Source organism: Cnephaeus nilssonii (assembly GCF_951640355.1).
Source record: "Cnephaeus nilssonii genome assembly, chromosome: 17".
Lineage (NCBI taxonomy): Eukaryota > Metazoa > Chordata > Mammalia > Chiroptera > Vespertilionidae > Cnephaeus > Cnephaeus nilssonii.
This window is the reverse complement of record NC_137088.1, coordinates 161410-181460: the sequence shown is the minus strand read 5'-3', so window position 1 is coordinate 181460 and position 20051 is coordinate 161410. Positions and strand designations below refer to the sequence as shown.

Sequence of the window (20051 nt, the reverse complement as noted above, 5' to 3'; positions counted from 1 at the left end):
AGTTTTCGCTTCGCCCTTAGAGGTGTACATTAAACGCTGGGCCAGGAGACAGAGTTGTATGTAAAACCACACAAGTAAGCATTTGGCTTAAAACCACCCACCCAACCAAGAACAGTCAAACCAACAAACATCACAGTCAAAAGACAGACTTCCCGTGTCTAAGATTCAAGGAAGAAAGCACATTTGGAGACGGGACAGACGTTAGCTTGGTCGAGAACATAGAGAATTAAACCCCAACTAAAGAGTTAACCAAAAGGCCAGCACTTCTGAGTAGTGGTGAGGTTTCCAGGTACAAGGCCACTTTTATCATACAACTCTTGGGACGCATCATGTCTTACCTGTCATGGTTCCCGGAACATTCAGACAGGCTGGGCTGGGGAGTCCCTCCAGCACAGGATGGCAGGGCCTCTGACCCCACCCCCATCAGCACCCAACAGCTCGTGATGAAACCTCGCCCATTCATTAGCAAGTTAATGGCTTTCTGTTCTCACCAATGAATTTAAACAGCAACTGGAAACCTAGTCTGCATTTGCCACACGTCTTGGTGCTGGGGATTAGAAGAACGGATGTTTGCTCTCGCAAGTTTTCAATCTCAGCGGGGAAGACAAGTCCCTTGAAAATCCAGTCCCTTGAAAGCTACGTTGTCCTATAAACTGAGTGGAAGGAAGAAAAGGGCTTGGGAAAGGACTACATATGTGTGAGTGGAGAGAGTATATTGTATGAATTCCTCCATAGACACATCATAAATTATCTCATCAATGAATGGACAGTTGGTGTGCTTCTGCATTTCACAGTGAACGTGCATCCTGGTGAGTGCTCGAGAGGACATCGGCTGGTAAATCTCTAGCCCTGGAGTCGCTTGGTGAAAAGGCGAACCTGCACAAGTTAATTTTCCTCCCTTTCTTCCCTCTCCCCACACACCCATGTCCTTAACCGGCTGGTTACAATGCCTCTTAATTTTTTGCTAATTTGTACGTGAAAAACAGCATCTCCTTGTTGTTTGTATTTGCATTGTTTCCTGTCTTATGGGATGCTTGTACTGTTTGCTGACCCTTGGACAGCATGGATTGGAACTGTGCGGGTCCACTTATATGTGGATTTCTCATAAATTCTGTATTTTCTCTTCCTTATAGTTTTCTTATAACATTTTCTTTGCTCTAGTTTATTTTCTTGTAAGAATAGAGTATATAATAGATAGCACATACAAAAATGTGTTAATGGACTGTTTTTGCTCTGGGTAAGGCTTCTGGTCAGTAGTCAGCCATTAATAGTTAAGTTTTGGGGGAGTCACAGATTATATGTGGCTTTCCAACTGCTCTTGGGGTCAGTGCCCCTCATCCCTGTGTTGTTCAAGGGTCAACTGCTTTTCTTTGGTCTATGATTTTGCAGGAAGCTTTTACAGCAGTGGTTCTCAACCTTTCTAATGCCGCGACCCACAGGTTGAGAACCGCTAGCAGGGTTGCCTAAGACCATCGGAAAACAGAGATATTTACATTACGATTCATAACAGTAGCAAAATTACGGTTATGAAGTAGCAGCGAAAATCATTTTATGGTTGGGGGTCACCACAACATGAGGAACTGTATTAAAAGGTCTCAGCATTAGAAAGATCGAGAACCACTGTTTTAGAGGAACTTGAACTGGCTTGTTTTTGGAGACTCAGCCAGGCCATTAGGTCTGAAGCCCTTCCTGCCCTGAGCCAGGAAATCCAACAAAGAGGAAAGAGAAGCAACTCCAAGAAGCCGAAGTAATGCCACTCCAGGGCCGCTTGTTCAGGAGTTCACCGAGGAAGTAGGAAGTAACACAAGCTCATCTTGATGCCCTCACTGAACGTCAGTGAGGGCAGGAAAAGTCTGATTTAGCGTTTTAGACATGGCTATGGTTTAGAATTCTTCTCACCAAAATTTTTCTCCTTCCAACCAAATTCAACAAATATTTACTCCCAGCTCCTCTGTGCTGAGCCCCGTGAGGAGACAGAGTTCTCCCTCCTCCCCCTGCCACCCAGATAAGACAAGCCCAGTAATCTACGCCAAGTGCCATTTTAATGGTATCAAAGAGCTGCTAATTGGGAGAGGGCAGTCACTTCCTGAGTCTGAGGCCCACGGCCCCAGCAGACAGACGGATGGGCAGACAGACTCCCAGGAGCGAGACCTGGGAAGGCAAGCGGGGTTCCCTTGGTTCCCCAAGACCCGGAGAGTCTCCCTGAAAGTGCCTCCTACGTGGATCTCACCTGTGTTTACATCCAGGCATCCTTCGAAGCTCTTCCCGGGTGTATACAATGTAAAATGGTAATTTGATTACAAGTGTCAGCAATTATAAATGTCAACTAATAGAAAATGGTACTTTCAAAATCAAACCATTTTGTAATTAGAGATACAATATTGTTTTTCTGGCCAGGCCGGTGTGGCTCAGTAATAAACAATATTACTTTCCTGTTCAGGGCAAAGGTGTATGAGGAGTGTCGCCAGGAGGGTGGGGGTTGTGTGGGCTGAGGGGGGATGCACAAATTCCTGATGATTAACTAATAGTCAAATTCTCACAATGTCGGATTATGAACAAACCATACTTCCCCAGTTGGTAAAATCTCTAAAGAGGACCTAAACTCACATACGTGTTAGGGAATTAAAAAGGGGGGGAAACAACATGTGAGAAGGAAAATAAAACAACATGTAAGGATAAAATCAAGACCCTCCGCACCGGTTGCTTCGAACATTGAGGAAAACCTTCTATTCCCTGGGCCGCCTGCCTCTCCTCCTGCTTTTGGGCGCCCCCTAGCGGGGTGCTGAGACCGACCCGTTCCCGTTCCCCTCCTCGGGCCGGTTTTGTGCAAAGCACGTAGATTTCTTAGGTCCGCAGCCCCGCCTGCCCGGAGCTGCGGTGACCCGGTGACAGCCGCCCGGTTCGCGTGGGCGCTGGGCCAGGCCCCGCCCGCCGCTGAGTCAGGCCGCAGAGAGGGCAGCGCGGCCGGCGGCACGGGGCCCGCGCTCCGTCTCCCTCCCGGGCGGCGGGTCATGCGCTCAGCGCACAAATATAGCCCGGCGCCCGCGGCTGGCGGCGGGGCTTCCGGCTCCGGCGAGGGGCGGGCGGGCGGCGGCAGGGGCTCGGGCGGCGGCAGTCACGGTAGGTGGCCGTCGTGGGCGGGCGAGCGGCCGCTCCGGAAACCCGGGGGTTGCGGGGACCGGGAGGGTGGGGGCAGCGCTCTCTGTTTGCATCCCGCCGTGCCCGGGCGGGACGGGGTGCTCACCCCCAAGGGCACAAGGGGGCGGGGGGTGGGGACGACGGGGAGAGGGGGCCGGGCGGCTCCGGGGCAGGTCCCCCACTCCTGCTCCTGGCTAGTGGGTGCCCCCAGCACTCCGCCCTGAGCCCAAGGCCGGGCTCAACCCTCTGTGGTCCCCAGTGCTGTCCAGGCGGAGAAAGCAGCTCCGTCTGTGTTCCGGCCCGAAAGGATGATTGATGGGCGTCTGCCCGGAGGGGTCTCCTCCTGGCCGGCAGGGGTGAGGGTAAGAAGCGATGGGAGCCCGGCCCGTGTGCTCAGCGGTTGAGCGACCTCCCAGGCACGAAAGGTCCCCGGCTCCAGGGGTATCAGATGTGACTGTGCTTCAGCCCGGGGCGCTCAGGGGCTGAGCAGCGACCTAGGAACCCGGAGGTTGTGGTTGGATTCCCGGTCAGAGCACAGGCCTGGGCTTTGGGCTCCATCCCAGTGTGGGGTGTGCGGGAGGCAGCCTGGTGCTTCTCTCTCTCTCCCTCCCTCCCTCCTCTCTCTCTCTCTCTCTCTCTCTCTCTCTCTCTCTCTCTCTCTCTCTCCCTCTCCCTCTCTCCCTCTCTCCCTCTCTCCTCTCTCCTCTCTCCTCTCTCCTCTCTCCCCTCTCCCCTCTCCCCTCTCCCCTCTCCTCTCTCTCTCTCTCTCTCTCTCTCTCTCTCTCCCTCTCTCCTCTCTCTCTCTCCCCCTCCCTCCCTCCCTCCCTCCCTCTTCCTCTTTCTCTGCCTCTTCCTCTCCCTTCCTCTCTCTAAAAATCAATAAAAAACATTTTTTTTTAAAGTGATGGGACTCACAGAGGAGAGCCGACCCTCCTGGTACCTCGGGGCTGCTCTCCCAGCCCCTGCCAGCCATGGGGGTGCAGACAGATCCTCAGATGCTCATGCTCCTCTCATTTGTATCTTATTCTTAGTTGGCAACAATGTCCGTCTTGATTTCTTTTTTTTAAATAACTGACACTTTTTGAGCTTCACTAGGTGTCGGGTACTGTCTTAAGCACCTGACAGGATTATGCGTGATCCTATCACCAACCCTAGGAGCTCAGCGTTGCTGTTCCACCCCATGTTGGGATGAGAACCCCGAGGTTCAGAGAGCTGAGGTGACCGTCTTGGGGACATGCAGCAGTAACCAGTACCCGGGAGGCAGGACTCCGGCCCAGGCACTCCACTCAGCTGTCCTCTTCATCCCACCTGCAGCCAAGTGCCCCATCCCCATTGCTAGCTTAACAGATTACAATAAAAGTAAGGGTGCCCCAGGGAAATCCTGATCATGTGACACAACATGTGATTTAATTCAGAGCTTGGGGATGTATTGTGACTATACTGACCTCACTTGAATATGAGCCCCTGTGTACCCCACACTTCCTATCGGAAAACTCCCTCTGGGGTCCAGGCAGTGGCCTCACGTGAGGACAGAATGGAATTAGTGCCACTGACGCCCCTTGTCTGCCCTCTGGTCCCCCCTGTATCTGGTGTCCCCAGAAATTCCCACTGGTCACTGTCCTTCCCTCGGGCAGATACCCGGAAGGCCTGGAGTCGGCCTGCCCAAGGGGAGGAGATGCCCTGGGGACCCCGAGGGTCAGGCGGGCAGGAGGGGGGCCATGCCTCTCCCCCCCACGGCTGGCTCAGGGGACCTCTTGACACCAGCTTTGCTCCCCTCTCCCATCTTCCCCCTGACCCTCTCCTGACCTCAAAGAGGGGGCACCAGGAATGGCTCGGCGCCTGGGCTGTGGACTTTGTTTGGTCTCCTCCCAGACTCCCAGGTCCTTCCCACTCCCGTTCTCTCAGATGCTAACCCTGCCCCACCCGCACCCCCAATCTAGTTTATCATTTTTTAAAAATAGGTTTTTTATTGACTTTTATAGAGAGGAAGGGAGAAGGAGAGAGATAGAGACCCATGTGAGAGAGAGACATTGATGTGAGAGAGAAATATTGAACAGTTGCCTCCTGCACACCCCCTACTGGGGATTGAGCCTGAAACCTGGGCATGTGCCCTGACCGGGAATCAGACCAGTGCACTGGACGATGCCCAACCAGCTGAGCCACCTCGGCCAGGCCAGTTTGTCATTTGACAGGAAAGGAGAGGACAAGGTGACCAGCAGCCCCGCTCCTGCCTGGAGTCCTGGCAGAGTGGAGAGCGTGTTCCTGCCAGGGGACATGGTTCTCAGTTATGCCCTCTGGCTTGGGGGCACGGGTGGTTCTGTGAGGTGACTCTGACATACCTGGGGTTGGGGCGGGGCGTGGGAAGAAGGTATTTCCCCTTCTTCACGGTTCCTGCAGGACCAGCCCATCCCCTCTCCCCCCACACACTGAGGGGCCTCTCCTCTCTGGCTCCACAGCAGCGCAGCCTCTGTGTTGCATCCATCTGCTGCTGTTAGAATGTATCCCTTCAGCATCCGTTCTCCCTCTATTAACTCGGGGCAAGGCATTCGTCTTCCTGCATTTAGCGAGTGCCCATAAATGCCAGGTGTGAAGGGTTCCCAGGAATCAAGGGACAGAAACACACCTAGTAAAGGGGCTCCATGCACAGGGTTCAATGCACAAGTGTGTGGGTGGGAGGGCTGACTTAAGGGGCCAGGCTCTGAGCTCTTCTGGGGCCTCCCAGATGGCTGGTCCAGGCAGAGGGAGCTTGTGAACAGTCTGAGGGGGGAAGCTGGGGGGCAAGCATGAGGAGAGCTGTCGGGGTGAGTGGGAGGGGCTGGCCGGGGCCTGGCACGTCACACCAGGGGCTTACTGGGCGCTGTGAGGAGCTGGGTCTCCCTCGAGTTCCAAAGGGAAGTCTCTGGAGGACTTGTGCCCGGTGGCAGGCAGCACGATCCAGTTCTCCTTGGAAAATGGCTGTCACTACGTGTGACGAACGGACTGGATGTGGCTGAGTGGAAAGTCAGGGGACCAGCTGTGGTTTTTGCACAACTGAGGCCAGATGTGACACTGTCTGGTGATGAGAATCGCACACCCACTAAGACTTGGGTGATGAAAGGGACGTGTGCGTGAGAGAGACTGTGTGTGCATCAGTGTGTGTGCGTGTGTGCGTGAGAGAGACTGTGTGTGCATCAGTGTGTGTGCGTGTGCGTGTGCGTACGTCCCCAAAGGGGTGGGCAGAGTGAGGAAACAAAGCGTGAAAACGTGCCCTCCAGGTAAACATGGAGTCACTCTCCGGATGGGGATTAAGCAGCCAGGGATGGATTGGTTTTAAATGGGTACGTTTAGAAGAAATCACGTTTCTCCGAGATATGTGTGAGACCTGCAAGTGGATGTGTCCGAGGAAGAGCTGGCTGTATAGACACCAGAGGGCACTGTAATGAGGCTGATTTTTATAAATTGCCCTCATCTTACTGTCCACCATGTTATTTGTTGCTGCAGAACCAAATCACCCCAACACCTAACAGCTTCAAACAGTAAATTTGTATTATCTCACAGTTTCTGAGGTTCGGAAGTCCAAGTGGCTTAGCTGAGCGGTTCTGGCCCAGGGCGTCCCCTCAAGTTTCCGTGTGTTTGTGCAAATCAGGAAATGGATTTAGCCAGATTTTGATGCTGTAGGCAGGGGCAGTTTAAAACAATCTCTAGAAAGTTATTTTACATAGGTAAGGGAGGTAACTATAGCTTAGTGGAATGAATGGACATGCACTTTTATGTCCTGATAAATTTTTTGCAGTGATCAAATAATCACTTAAACAGCAAAGATGAGTTGTGAAAGTGAAAAGAAGAGAGAAAGCTCATTGAGTGGCCTGAGAAGGAAGCAATCTGGATATAATTCTTTTAGTCACTTTCATTCATTCACTTATTCATTTGACAAATATTTATGAAGGGCCTACTGTGTGCCAGGCACTGTGCTGAGTCTCCTTGAGATGTGAGAGCTGAGACGTGCCTGAGTCTGACTTTCTTGGCATTGGAAATCTGCCTGAACAGACCAGTCGCTTGTGAGGCCTCGTTCATGGTGCAGGAGCATCTCCCAGAACATGTCCCAGGCTGGGTGGGTGGGGTCAGGCCCAGGTGGGAAAGTGCTCACGGAGCTTTGTGCAATGTTTGCTTTTGTTACTGAATGGTGGCTGGTGTGCAGCCGTAGACAGCCAGGTGTGTGTGTGTGTGTGTGTGGTGATTAACTCATTAAACTTACCCTGGAGTATGTTACAACCTGGTGGGAAGATTAGCTCCTACTAAATTCAGTAGAATATGGGAGCTTGGAGCGTGAGGAATGCCCGGGGAGCTCTGGGAACCTACAATTCCATTGAGACAAGTGTGATGTTGTAGAGGAGGTGACCCTAGGGTGAGTGTTGCACTTGGACTGTCACACAGAGACCTTAAGAAATGAGCACAGCCCTGGCCGGTGTGGCTAAGTGGATAGAGCGTTGGCCTGCAGACTGAAGGATCCTGGGTTCAATTCTGGTCAAGGGCACATGCCCGGGTTGCAGGCTTAATCCCTAGTAGGGGGCGTGCAGGAGGCAGCCAATCAATGAGTCTCTCTCATTTATGATGTTTCTATCTCTCTCTCCCTCTCCATTCCTCTCTGAAATCAATAATACATATCAATAATATATATAAAGCATATGAGCCCAGCCGAACATCCTTGAACTAACAAGACATTTCATTGTCACTTAAGACAACTGATTCAATCATGTTTCTATTCAACATTCATGGTAAGACTACCTCCTTCTGTGTGTGGGTGAAGCTGACATACATGTATATATTTTTTAAATAGGTAATTTTATGCTCCCAACATGGGACATAAAGTGGTCACATTCGACATTTCTGCCATCAGAGGCTTGTGGGAAACGCGCGTCAAGAAGCACAGAGCTTGGCAGAAGAAGGAGGCAGAGAGACTGGAGAGGAGCGCCTTGGAAAAGTATGTTTCTGTGCTTGCCTGTAGCTGCTTCAGCGAGCAGGGCCCGCAGACGGGAGCTGTGTCTGGAGGGGGCGTCTTTCTCCTGGGCATTCTGTCGTTGACACCCGCTTATTGAACTTCGAACCTTCACGCTGTTGCCCAGCATGAACATTCGATTTCTTTAAAGTAGCACCCACAGCTGTAGGGACCCACAGGACCCCAGGCACCGTGCGAGGCCCAGGGAAGGCAGCGATGATGCGATCAAGTCTTCTGCAGCCAGTTCTGGGTCAGGGGCCGCCTGACTCTCCACTCCCGTGTGAGCCAGGTGCCGGCTGCTCTGTGTCAGCAGGTCAGCCTCCCCCAGGAGCTGGGCGCCAGGCAAGGCTCCTGTGTTGATGCCAGTTTTATTCGATTGCAGTGGTGTGACTTGTAGGCTGACTGCTCTGAGGTAAACGCATGTCAATGAAAACGAAACCGAGTGTTTTGGAAAAACTGTTTGTGGTAAATATGAATCACACAATGGAATGAACACTACACCAGACTGAGGAAAGGACGGCAAGCTAGGAGGCTGCACTCCAGGTGCTTTGCATTCCGTAACGTGTATCCCCTGGGAAGAGACCCAGCCGGAACCCCGCGTGATGCAGTGTGGGCGCGTGCTTGTTCTGGGAAGGGCAGGATGGGGTTCTGATGGGCACACCCATTCTGAAGGGCAGGATGGGGTTCTGATGGGCACACCCATTCTGAAGGGCAGGATGGGGTTCTGATGGGCACACCCATTCTACACCAACTTGGCCAAGTGTGCTATTTCTGTGCTTTAAGTTAAAAACAAAACGCAGAGGTGTGGATGTCTCTCTGTTCTTGGTTCTTCACTTTTATGAACTATTAGGATCGAACTAACACCCATTCTGATCATGCTGGATAATCAAGCTGCTACGTAAGCAAATATGGCTGTTTCAGGTGGTTGTTGTTATCCCAAATTGGAAGACAAGGACGAGGGTCCTGGTAACTTAGCCGAGCCCTTTCCCCTGCACAACGCTGTGGCCACAGGGAGTTGGAACTTCTTCTTCTTCTTTTTTTTTTTTAAATATCTTTTATTGATTTTTTACAGAGAGGAAGGGAGAGGAATAGAGAGCTAGAAACATCGATGAGAGAGAAACATCGACCAGCTGCCTCCTGCACACCCCCACCGGGGGTGTGCCTGCAACCAAGGTACATGCCCTTGACCTGAATCGAACCTGGGATCCTTCAGTCCCCAAGCCGACGCTCTATCCACTGAGCCAAACCGGTTTCGGCAAGTTGGAACTTCTTACTTGTCACTTAGCCTCTGGCCACGCAGAGTCTGCTTTTACAGTTGCCCCTCCTAGAAGTCTTTTTAAAAAATATATTTTATTGATTTTTTACAGAGAGGAAGAGAGAGGGATAGAGAGTTAGAAACATCGATGAGAGAAAAACATTGATCAGCTGCCTCCTGCACACCCTGTACTGGGGATGTGCCCGCAACCAAGGTACATGCCCTTGACCGGAATCGTACCTGGGACCTTTCAATCCGAAGGCCGATGCTCTATCCACTGAGCCACACTGGTTTCGGCATCCCCTCCTAGAAGTCTTGATCCCGCCCGCCACCAAGTCCCTGAAGAGGGTCCGGGTGCGTGGACAACCTATTTTGAGACAACGTCTGTGCCTGAGAGTTTTGAAGGAAAACGACCACAAATTTTGGTTTTGTACCTCATAGGATATTAGCCTGTTGAAGGGTCCGAGCAGATATTAAACCACTAAATGAGAAAGGCCCGCCACGGGCAACATACCACTGTAACCACCTTGCGGCACCCCGAGGACAGCAAGGTGTGGCCCACAGTCCTCACGGGTTTACAGTCAAGTTGGGGGATGAGGCATCAATGTGGAAAGTTACAAAACAATGGTCAGAAAATTACCAAGGAGAAGTACTGAGAAGGGGTGTGTGTGTGTGTGTGTTGGTGGGCGGGGGACAGGGGTGCTGAGGGGTCCCCAGCCAGCTCCAGCGTCGGACTGCACCTGGAGTTTATGATAACAGGTGCACCTGCCGGAGGGAATTTCCCAGGGCGGCTGATGGGCACTTTCTGAACTCGGGTGTTTCATAAACTGGTGCTGCCTATGTGTTTCTATCCACATGCTCTTGAACGATCAGCAAATTCCTGGGGCCTTGCATTTTTAAAACTTGTGTTGGCACCACCTACTATCCAAGGAATAGGATAGGATACTATCCACCTACTATCCACCTGCTATCATTAATCAAACGTGTAGGTAACTTTGGGAGAAATTTTAGCCGGGAATTTTATCTAATTCCTCTAACTTTTTAAAGCCAAAGTTGCTAGTAATTCACAACCCTGGGGTTTTAAGTTTCCCCACCCCTTCCGGCCAGGGGAGGGCTGCGCCAGGGGCCCTTTGCGGGCAGGTGAGGGCCCTGCCCAGTGACGGTGCCTCTGCCTGCGTTTAGGATCAAGGAGGAGTGGAACCTCGTGGCCGAGTGCCGCCGGAGAGGCGTCCCCCAGGCCGCCTACTGCAGGAACGGCTTCGTGGACACCAGCGTGCGGCTGCTGGACAAGCTCGAGAGGAACTTGCTTCTGCGGCAGAGCTCGCCTTCCGAGGGCAGGGGCAAAGGCAGCAGCAAGTTTGTGTTTGAGCTTTCAGGAGAGCACTGGACGGTGAGTCGACGTGTTCCTGTCTCTGCGGCCAGTGGCGGCTCAGTGCAGTGCTGAGGTCCTGATGGCCGCAGCTGAGCTGAGCTCAAGGCCTTGGCCTTGGCGGGTGAGCGCTCTTGCCTTGAGACGGTCTGCTCTGGCCCTGGCTGGTGTGGCTCAGTGGATGGAACGTCGGCCTGTGGACAGAAGGGTCTCGGGTTTGATTCTAGTCAAGGGCACATGCCTGGGTTGCGGGCTCGATCCCCACTGTGGGGTGTGCAGGAGGCAGCCGATCAATGATTCTCTCTCATTGATGTTTCTATCTCTCTGTCCCTCTCCCTTCCTCTCTGAAATCAATAAAAATATATATTTTTTAAAAAAGAAACCGAGAGGGTCTGCTCTGAACCAGGTTCTCGAGGTTCCTCCTCCACGAAGGCCCAGGGAGGTGGCTCCCGTGGACACTGGCGGAGCCTGGTTGGGAGTCCTCTGTCTTCTGTCCATCTTTTCCCTCCTGTAGACTCATAAAAACATTTAGAAATTTGGCCCAGCAAATAGTACATGTTTATCAGTTATTTTGAAAAGCAACTACCGAGGAAGGGAAATGCAGGCCAAATCGAACAGCCGGGTGCATGGACAGGCTGTATTTTTAGATGTTAAACGCATGTGTAAACAGTAAGGCATGTTGTGGCTGTGGCTGTGAGCCTGCTTGTCTGTGCTGACCCGGCATCTGACTGGAATAATATCACCAATTCCCGGCAGCTCTGGGTTGGGCTCCTCTCTTCCTGCGAGATGAGTGGCCCCCGCAGTGTCTGCTTTCCCTCTGAAACGCCGGGAGCCGGCAGTCTCCGCTGACGCTCTCGCGCGTGCCCCCTCGCGTCTGGCTTTTAAAACAAGCACGCATCTTCCTGGGCTCTGAGCGTGCTCGGCCACCTTGAGGACCTAGCGCCAACCACTGTCATTCACCTGTTCCAGGAGCTCCCCGACTCCTTGAAGGAGCAGACGCACCTGAAAGAATGGCACATAAGCCACACCCTGATTGAAACCATTCCTGCCTATATCAAGCTCTTCCAAGCGATGAGAATTCTGGATCTGCCAAAAAACCAGCTCTCCCATCTTCCGGCTGAAATCGGTATGTCTCTCAGCAGAGCCCAGGCCGCCGGCGAGCAGGCAGCCGGTGGACAGGGGCGGCTGCCGTGAGAACTGCTCCCCCTCCCACCCCAGGAAGTCGCCAGGCAGGGCCGTGCTCGTGTTCCTAGAGCTGCTTGGTCACGGTGTCCCCTTTGGGTGGTGACGCCACGGTCTCGCCTGTGTAACTCAGCACATACAGACCTTGGCCAGGTGCTCAGAATCTAGAAGTCTCACGAGTCAGCAATGCTGTGTTTAGGCATTTTTCATTTTCTTTTGGTCATTGTGATAGTCATTTTTTTCCTTTTTTTTTTCTTCTGGTGACAGGCTGTTTGAAGAACCTGAAAGAACTCAACGTGAGTTTCAACCATCTGAAGAGCATTCCTCCAGAATTGGGAGAGTGTGAAAATCTCGAGAAACTGGATTGTTCTGGAAATCTAGAATTAACTGAGCTCCCCTTTGAAGTAAGGAAGTACCATTTCTGCACTATGATTTATTTTTATTTGGTGTATGATATGGAATGGTCTATAATATGGGGAAGAAGCTTTGAAAAATGAAACCCATCTATATTATGTCACATTTTCCTGACATGTCAATCACCATGTACTGGCTATTACAAGGTCTTTAAAATGTTCTTACACTAGGCCAGGACCTGGTTTTCAGTTCAGAAATGCCATCAAAGGAAAACCAGGCAAAAAATCCACTTTTCATGCAAGATATTTGTATTTAATGCCTATTCAATATATGATGCCTATTGTCTGTGATACAGACCTGATTTATTTATCCACAATGGTGAAATACATTAGAAACAGCTGGAAATAAATAAAGGGGGTATAATTGTAAAAATTTATATACTGAACACAACTTTTAGGTAACTCAAGTAGTCCTACAGATAGGATTTAAGACTTGTATTAATTGAAAAGTATTTATTAGTTTCCTTTGGTCTGTACTCATTAGGTAAATGATTTCAAATCATTTCCTGGTAAAATGGAGCAGATGAAAATGAATGGTTTTAATTGCCAAATAAAACTCAACAGGCCTCTTGTGTGGAAGAGATAAGAGCCTGATAGTCCTGCAGGCTATGAACAGGCTAAAAATGGTATTGCTGGCAGGTCCAGACAAGGCCTGGCTGCCGGTCACAGACCTGGGAGGGGTGTTAATCTCCTTCCCTGAAAACTTCTGTGTGGGAGGAGGGGCAGTCCCCAGTCCTCCCCAGTTTAGAAAATGGCTCAGCCCTCTCACGCGTTCAGATTACAAGCAAGCCAAGTCACCTCTGACCTTTCTTCTTCCATGCCATAAGTCAGCCCTCTTAGGCAGGCCCTCAACATCTGGCCACTGCCCAGCACCTTCCCACCAACACCGTAGTCCAAGGCCAAGTTGTGTGTCATCTGGACTGGGACACGGCCTCCTAGGCTGGTCTCTCTGTTCCTTGTTCTTTCCCCCCTTTATGGAGATGTAGTTTATGTACCAGAAAATTCAGTCATTGTAAGTGTACATTTCACCTGCTTACCTCTCAGGGGAGATGCCATGCTCACGGAGGGGTTTCCCCAGGTGAGGCTCATCCATTGCACCCCGGATGTGCTGATCCCTGGGATTCCCCCAAGTGTGGGAAACTCGGCCGCATGTTTTGTGGTAGTGGGGGACCGTGTTTGCGCTCTCCCCTGAAAAATAAATAAATAGATAAACAAATAAATAAACATGTTATCAACTCAGTTTTAAGATATTCCCATCACCCCCTGAGAATTCTGGTTTGCCCATTTACGATATAAAATTGCATTGCTTACCTAGGAAACCACCATCTCCGCTCGGGCAGCCACTGTGAGCCACTCGTCTGAGCACCCCGGCGTGATGCCCAGTGGTCCAAAAGCACGCTGTTTGACCTCTTTTGCGTATATTCATAGGAATGCCTCTGGGAAGAGACACCAGTTGAAAAGTTATTAGTCGAACTTAACTCTCTCTCTTACAGAAGTAATTAGAATATTTTGTTGTTCCTTTCTAGTTAAGTAATTTGAAGCAAGTTACATTTGTAGATATCTCAGCAAACAAGTTTTCCAGTGTCCCCATCTGTGTCCTGAGGATGTCCAATTTGCAGTGGTTGGATATCAGCAACAATAGCCTGAATGACCTGCCACAAGATATAGACAGGTAGCTACTTGCATTCTGAAGGTGAGGTATATGAACTAGCTACTAACATCTTAAACACCGTAACCTTTTAAACTTGCATAGCACACGAATGGTCTTTGAAATCAATGAATTCTCCAGAGTTCATTGTTTCTAGGAAATGAGTTTGGTTCTTTATATAATAAGACAGTTTCTAGTCTACATCATACATGTACATGTATATATACAGGGGTGGGCAAAAGCAGGTTTACATTGTGAGTATGCAAAACACAATTCTTATATTATTTAATAATTCTTGTATTGTTTTTCATATGAGCAACTGTAAACCTACTTTTGCTCACCTGTATATGTTCATTTGAACAAATCTTCCTTGTTTTGGTGAATTTTAATTTACTTTGGTTCCCAATAGAATGGCATCATCCACTTTTCATTACAGAAGTAGAAAAGTAAAATTATTACATATGGAATAGAAATATATCACTCTATGTTTAGAATATCCGTGAGGTTAATTTTTATTAGTTTCACGTATTGATTTATCTAATCTAATAATAGACAAATATGCAAATTGACCACACCTTCGCTACACCCAAGCCACGCCCACCAGCCAAGCCACGCCTGCCAACCAATCAGGATGAATATGCAAATTACCCCAACAAAGATGGCGGCTAATTTGCATATCGCGACAGCGTAGAAAGAAGCCAAGAGCTGCAGAAGGGAGCAAAGCTGCAGAGAAGCAAGGAAGCCAGGGGGAGGAGAAGGGAGGAGCGGAGGCGGGGCCAGGGGAGAAGGAAGTTGAGCAGGCGGGGCCGGGGGAGAAGGGGCGGGGCCGGGAGAGAAGGGAGGAGTGGAGGCGGGGCCAGGGGAGAAGGGAGGAGCGGAGGCGGGGCCGGGGGAGAAGGGAGGAGCGGAGGCGGGGCCGGGGGAGAAGGAAGTTGAGCAGGCGGGGCCGGGGGAGAAGGGGCGGGGCCGGGGGAGAAGGGAGGAGCGGAGGCGGGGCCGGGGGAGAAGGGAGGAGCGGAGGCGGGGCTGGGGGAGAAGGGAGGAGCGGAGGCGGGGCCGGGGGAGAAGGGAGGAGCGGAGGTGGGGCCAGGGGAGAAGGAAGGAGCGGAGGCAGGGCCGGGGGAGAAGGGAGGACAGTGGGCTGGCGGAGAAGGCGGGCCGGGGGAGAAGGGAGGAGCGGAGGCGGGGCCGGGGAAGAAGGAAGGAGAGCGGGCTAGCGGAGAAGTTAGAAAAGCAGGGAGGCTGGCGGAGATTGCGGGGCGGGGGACAAGGGAAGAGAGCAGGCAGGGTGGGGTAGAGTGCAGCAGGAAAATTGCAGGATTTTTCCTGCAACGGGAACGCTAGTTATACATAATCTTTCAAACAAAATTGGGATGCTTATTAAGGTTTTCAAATTATATCCTTGTAGCTATTTCATGTTTAAAAATAATTGTTACACTGAATCATATATCATTCATTCATTCATTCATTCATTCATTCCGCCAATGTTATTAGTGGCCTATAGGGCAGGTTGGGTTTAAAGTTGTGAATGAAACAAAATCTCTGGCCTTCTGAAATCTGCCACCTTCTTTAGAACGTAGCATAAGACACCGAAAGTGGCCTCGTCTGAAGGCCATCTCCTGTTTCTGTTTTCTGCTCCTGCTACCTCTGATGTGCAGCGATGCTTCCTCGGTCTGTGAGAGTCAAGGGGAACTGCTTTGGTTTGAGATATGAGGGGACTTTGTGAAATATTTATGGGGTCTGTCAGGATTATGCAAATGGATGAAAGAAAAAACTGAAGAGGGAGTCGCTGAGTTAGAATAAAACAGAAACCAGAGTAAAATGCATTGGAGCATCGTCGGCTCATTTCCTTTCCTGCACAGATTTCTTCCTGTTGTAAAGTTAGAAAATACGATGAGAGAGGAATAACTACTCTCAAGATCTACAAAAGGAAACATTGGCTGAAATCTGTTTGTTTTCATAACTTCTTTCCCGTGCTGTGTTCACCCTTGGAATGAGGCAGACACTGGGAGGAATATGTTGATTTTTTAAAAAAAGTTTTTCGATTACAGTTTGCATTCAACACTGTTTTGTATCAGTTCCGTGTGTACAGTATAGCGGATAGACATCCGTATTGGAAGGATATGCTAATTATTAGGCCCCCTGCTGCATACTGCGCAATGTGCTTATGCTGCCGCTGTATCTGTGTCTTCAATCGGCCATGAAGTCAGTAAAAAAATAAAAAATAAACACAGATTGTGTCACCTGGCAGGAATTTGTTTAATTTCTAAAGTTAGTCTTTTTTCATAAGGGTCACATATAAAAAATAAACTAATTCTTAGATTTCCTACTGGGACTGATTGGTAGTTCACTGGGAAGCGGAGTCCTTGTGCTAATCCCTTTTCCGTCTCGTAGGCTCGAGGAGCTGCAGACGTTTCTCCTGTATAAGAACAAGCTGACCTACCTTCCCTATGCCCTGCTCAACCTGAAGAAGCTCACCTTGTTGGCTGTCAGTGGGGACCATTTGGTGGAGCTCCCGACGGCCCTCTGTGACTCGTCCACACCTTTAAAGTGAGTAGACCACGGCCAGCAGGCGTGGCTCAGCCGTTGAGCATCGACCTATGAACCAGGAGGTCGAGGTTCGATTCCCAGTCAGGGCACATGCTGGGGTTGCAGGCTCAATCCCCAGTAGGGGGCATGCAGGAGGCAGCTGATCAATGATTCTGTCATCATTGATGTTTCTGTCTCTCTCTCCCTTCCTCTCTGAAATCAATAAAAAAATTATTTAAAAATAACTTTGAAAGTGAGTAGACCAGAGATCCTCGTGGAGACACGTTCAATAGACATGTTCAGACACCAGGTAAGGAGCGAGGAGCGTCTGGAGCCTGAGGTCCTCTCTCAGATCCCAGTTCACGGGAGTTCTGATGCTTTTTTACAGGATTTTGAAGGTTTTGGACAGTAACATGAAGAGGTAGAACTCAGGGTTTCTATACAATGCTGCGTGCTGGTGGAAGGCACAGTGGGGCAGATGCCTGGGATTCCATTGTCTAGGCAACAAGGTTGTTCATCTTTCCATGACGATGAGCAGTTCTTGGAAAAGGAGGATGGACTGCATTCCCAGGTTAACTCCCACATCCCAGCTGTACAACTCCCAGCTGATCAGAATATGCCTTCTCTAATCAGAACAGAGCAGTCACGGTTAACAGAGCATGATTAATATTTCTGCCCCCAACAAAAACAGTGACTGACCACTGAAAGATTGCCTTTGGGTTCTGGGAGTAACAAAGGGGAGGGCAAGAGACTGCTGCTTTAAATAAAAAGTGCCATTTCATTGTTCAAAATTTAAAATATGTATGGTGACTTACTTAGATTAAAAAGTGAAGAATGATGAAATATAGGCAGATTGTTGTGGGGTAGGGAAAGACAATAACAATTCAATGAAAGATTGCAAAGGAAAAATTGAGTGGATCTATATAAGAATTAAAACCTTTTTGCTTTCTGTATATTTAGACATTAAATACAATAAAAGGAAAACAAACTGGAAAAAACATATATGCTAAAATACGACAGGTATGTGTGGATAAGCCACATGTACATATTGCATATAATCTTCTAAAACCAATTAGGATGATTTTTGTTAGGTTTGATCTTCCCCTCCCTCCAAATTAAAACTGAAAAAAATACAAACATTTATGCATTTATTCACTCATTAAATACTCATTTCTTTCTTTTGTGTGTGTGTTAATCCTCACCTGAGGATATTTTTTCTTTTTAAAATTTATCATTGTTGTTGAAAATATTACAGATGCCCCCTTTCACCCCTCCCCCCCCGCCCCCCCCCCCCCCCCCCGTCCCTCTCCACTCCGCTCCCGCCCCTCCCCAGGTCTTCCCCAGGCTGTGGGCTGTCCATGGGCCATGCATATATGCATGTCAGTTCATTGATTAACCTCCCCCACCCCTCCTGCTTCAGTGTCTCTAGATCTTTTTTGTTTGTCAGTTTATTTTGTAGAAATACCTCTTTTATGGGGATTTTATCTGATTTCTGTTTAGTTAAGCCTGGTTTAAGAGTTGATGTCCTTCCCTCTGGCAACCACCACACTGCTATTTGTGTTCCTAAGTTTCAGTTTTGTATCCCAGGAGAAGACTTGACTTGGGTGGTGGGCACATGGTGCAATATACAAATTTGTAACAGAAATCCACACATGGAACATATATGTTCATGTTGACCAATGTTACCCCCATCCATTTAATAAATAAATTTAAAAAAAGAGTTGATGTCACTAACTGGGCGTAATACCAAGCACAGTAAGGCATCACACAGTTGTAAGGATCTGACTGAGAGAAGCGTCACTGTCCACCTTTTGGGCTCCTGCCCATTGCCCTCTGTCTGTGGCTGAGTAGATCTCATCTCCCATAAGGCCTCTGGACAGTCTCTGCCTGAATACTAATTCCGTAACCCTGATGGATTGTTCCACAGTGGAATCCACTGGTGGTGATAATTTTATGGTCAACTATGACTTTCAAGAATAAGTGAGAACTTGGGATTTAGGACCACAAAGGTTGACTTCCCACGGGAGGGATTTTGCAGTTCAGAATGCACAAGGGAAAATGTGATATTGTCCATATTTTCTTGAATAGATTTGTAAACCTTATGGACAATCCCATTGATAATATTCAGCGTCAAGATGGTGAAGAAATGATGGAAAGTGAACAAGATCGTCAACACTTTGATAAAGAATTTATGAGAGCCTATATTGAAGATCTTAAAGAAAGAGGTAAGTTACTCATATTTAAAATATTTTAAATGAATATACAAAATTCCATTAACTCATGTAATACTTATATACATGATTTATTGATAAAAGTAAAATTGACACAAAGTTAATTGGTTAGGGGCAATTTACTTCCTAAATTACCTTTCCATTTACCAAAAACAAAAGATATCTTTCCTTAAAATATTTGATTTGCCTAGTGCACTTGAATGCTTGATACACCATCGACTATTTTACAGAGAAACATATACTTAAAATGTGAGGGTTGTATTGCTAATTGTACATGAGTTTTTAACTAAATGACATTGACAACACTATCCTACTTAACAGGATAATAAGATTCTATTTCAAAACCCATTTAAATTCAACATTAGAAAAAGTCATCTCTTATATAAATCAGGGTATACCCATATCAAAATCACAAAATGGAAAGCACAGACGGCAGACGAGTAACTCGCCCATCTGGTTGGAGCTCACAGAGGAGTGTGGAGGTGCAGGAAAGTGCGATTTCCAAAGTGTCCCTTGTCACAAGAATGACGAACAGAAAAAAGGCTCTAATCCTGTTCTTCTGGTCAGGTAGTCACACACCATAAGGAAACAGAATGGCTGAGTATATATTTTCCTTTTGTTACAGAATCTGTTCCCAGCTATACCACCAAAGTGTCTTTTAGCCTTCAGCTCTGATGCCATCCATCAGAAGACCTCAGAATCTCCCTGTCTGTGCAGCTGCGAATCTTCGTGCTGTGAGCCATGTCATCTGGGAGTGATGGCTTGTGCTTAAGCAGCAAGCCTAAAAACCATGGCCATAACTTCGGGAAAATGACTTTCAAATTCCAAGTGTATGAATACTTCTCTCTGTGGACTGGGGAATTGATCAATGGGTTTATAGATGGAAATTTAAAGGCTCATTTGCATACACTTGTTTCCAAATAATGCACATTTAATAGTTTAGAAATGCATTTTTTTTTTTTAAAAAATTGTAACTTAGACCAAATTCTGAAGTTGTGTTGTTTTCAGGCATCAAGGGATAGAGGGTCAGTGAAAGAGCATTTCTATTGGATGAATCCAGATCAGAGTTTATTTTATTTTGTGATTTTGAAGGAGTTTTAATGCATTATTTCTTTTACTGAGAATAATTGTCCTTGGGTTTATACAAATTTCTATTCCCGTATGTTTTAAATTGCGAGTGTGGGTGTGGGGAAGCAGGGGACTTGGTTGGAAAATTTGTAAGGAGGAAACTCCAAAAGGTCAGAACCTCCAAGGGGAGTTGGCTGAAGGCATCCGCCCCTGCTTTGACTTTTCCAAACATGTCTGAGCCCC

At 48.7% G+C, this 20051-nt stretch overlaps 1 protein-coding gene across 3 annotated transcripts; it reads left to right on the top strand.

Moving 5' to 3' along the window:
- The first annotated feature begins 2957 nt into the window (after positions 1-2957).
- On the top strand, positions 2958-19698 carry LRRC2 (leucine rich repeat containing 2). Of its 3 annotated transcripts, none has more exons than XM_079795406.1 (9): positions 2958-3120; positions 7955-8098; positions 10551-10758; positions 11707-11863; positions 12187-12323; positions 13859-14004; positions 16375-16530; positions 18598-18734; positions 19366-19698. In XM_079795406.1, the coding sequence occupies exons 2-9, from the start codon at positions 7974-7976 to the stop codon at positions 19413-19415; spliced, it is 1116 nt and encodes a 371-aa protein (XP_079651532.1). In that variant the 5' UTR covers positions 2958-3120; positions 7955-7973; the 3' UTR covers positions 19416-19698. The 3 variants fall into 3 exon arrangements, with proteins under 3 accessions (XP_079651532.1, XP_079651534.1, XP_079651533.1); XM_079795408.1 differs by lacking the exon at positions 2958-3120 and adding an exon at positions 3309-3500; XM_079795407.1 differs by lacking the exon at positions 2958-3120 and having other exon boundaries at positions 7845-8098.
- Positions 19699-20051: the final 353 nt, after the last annotated feature.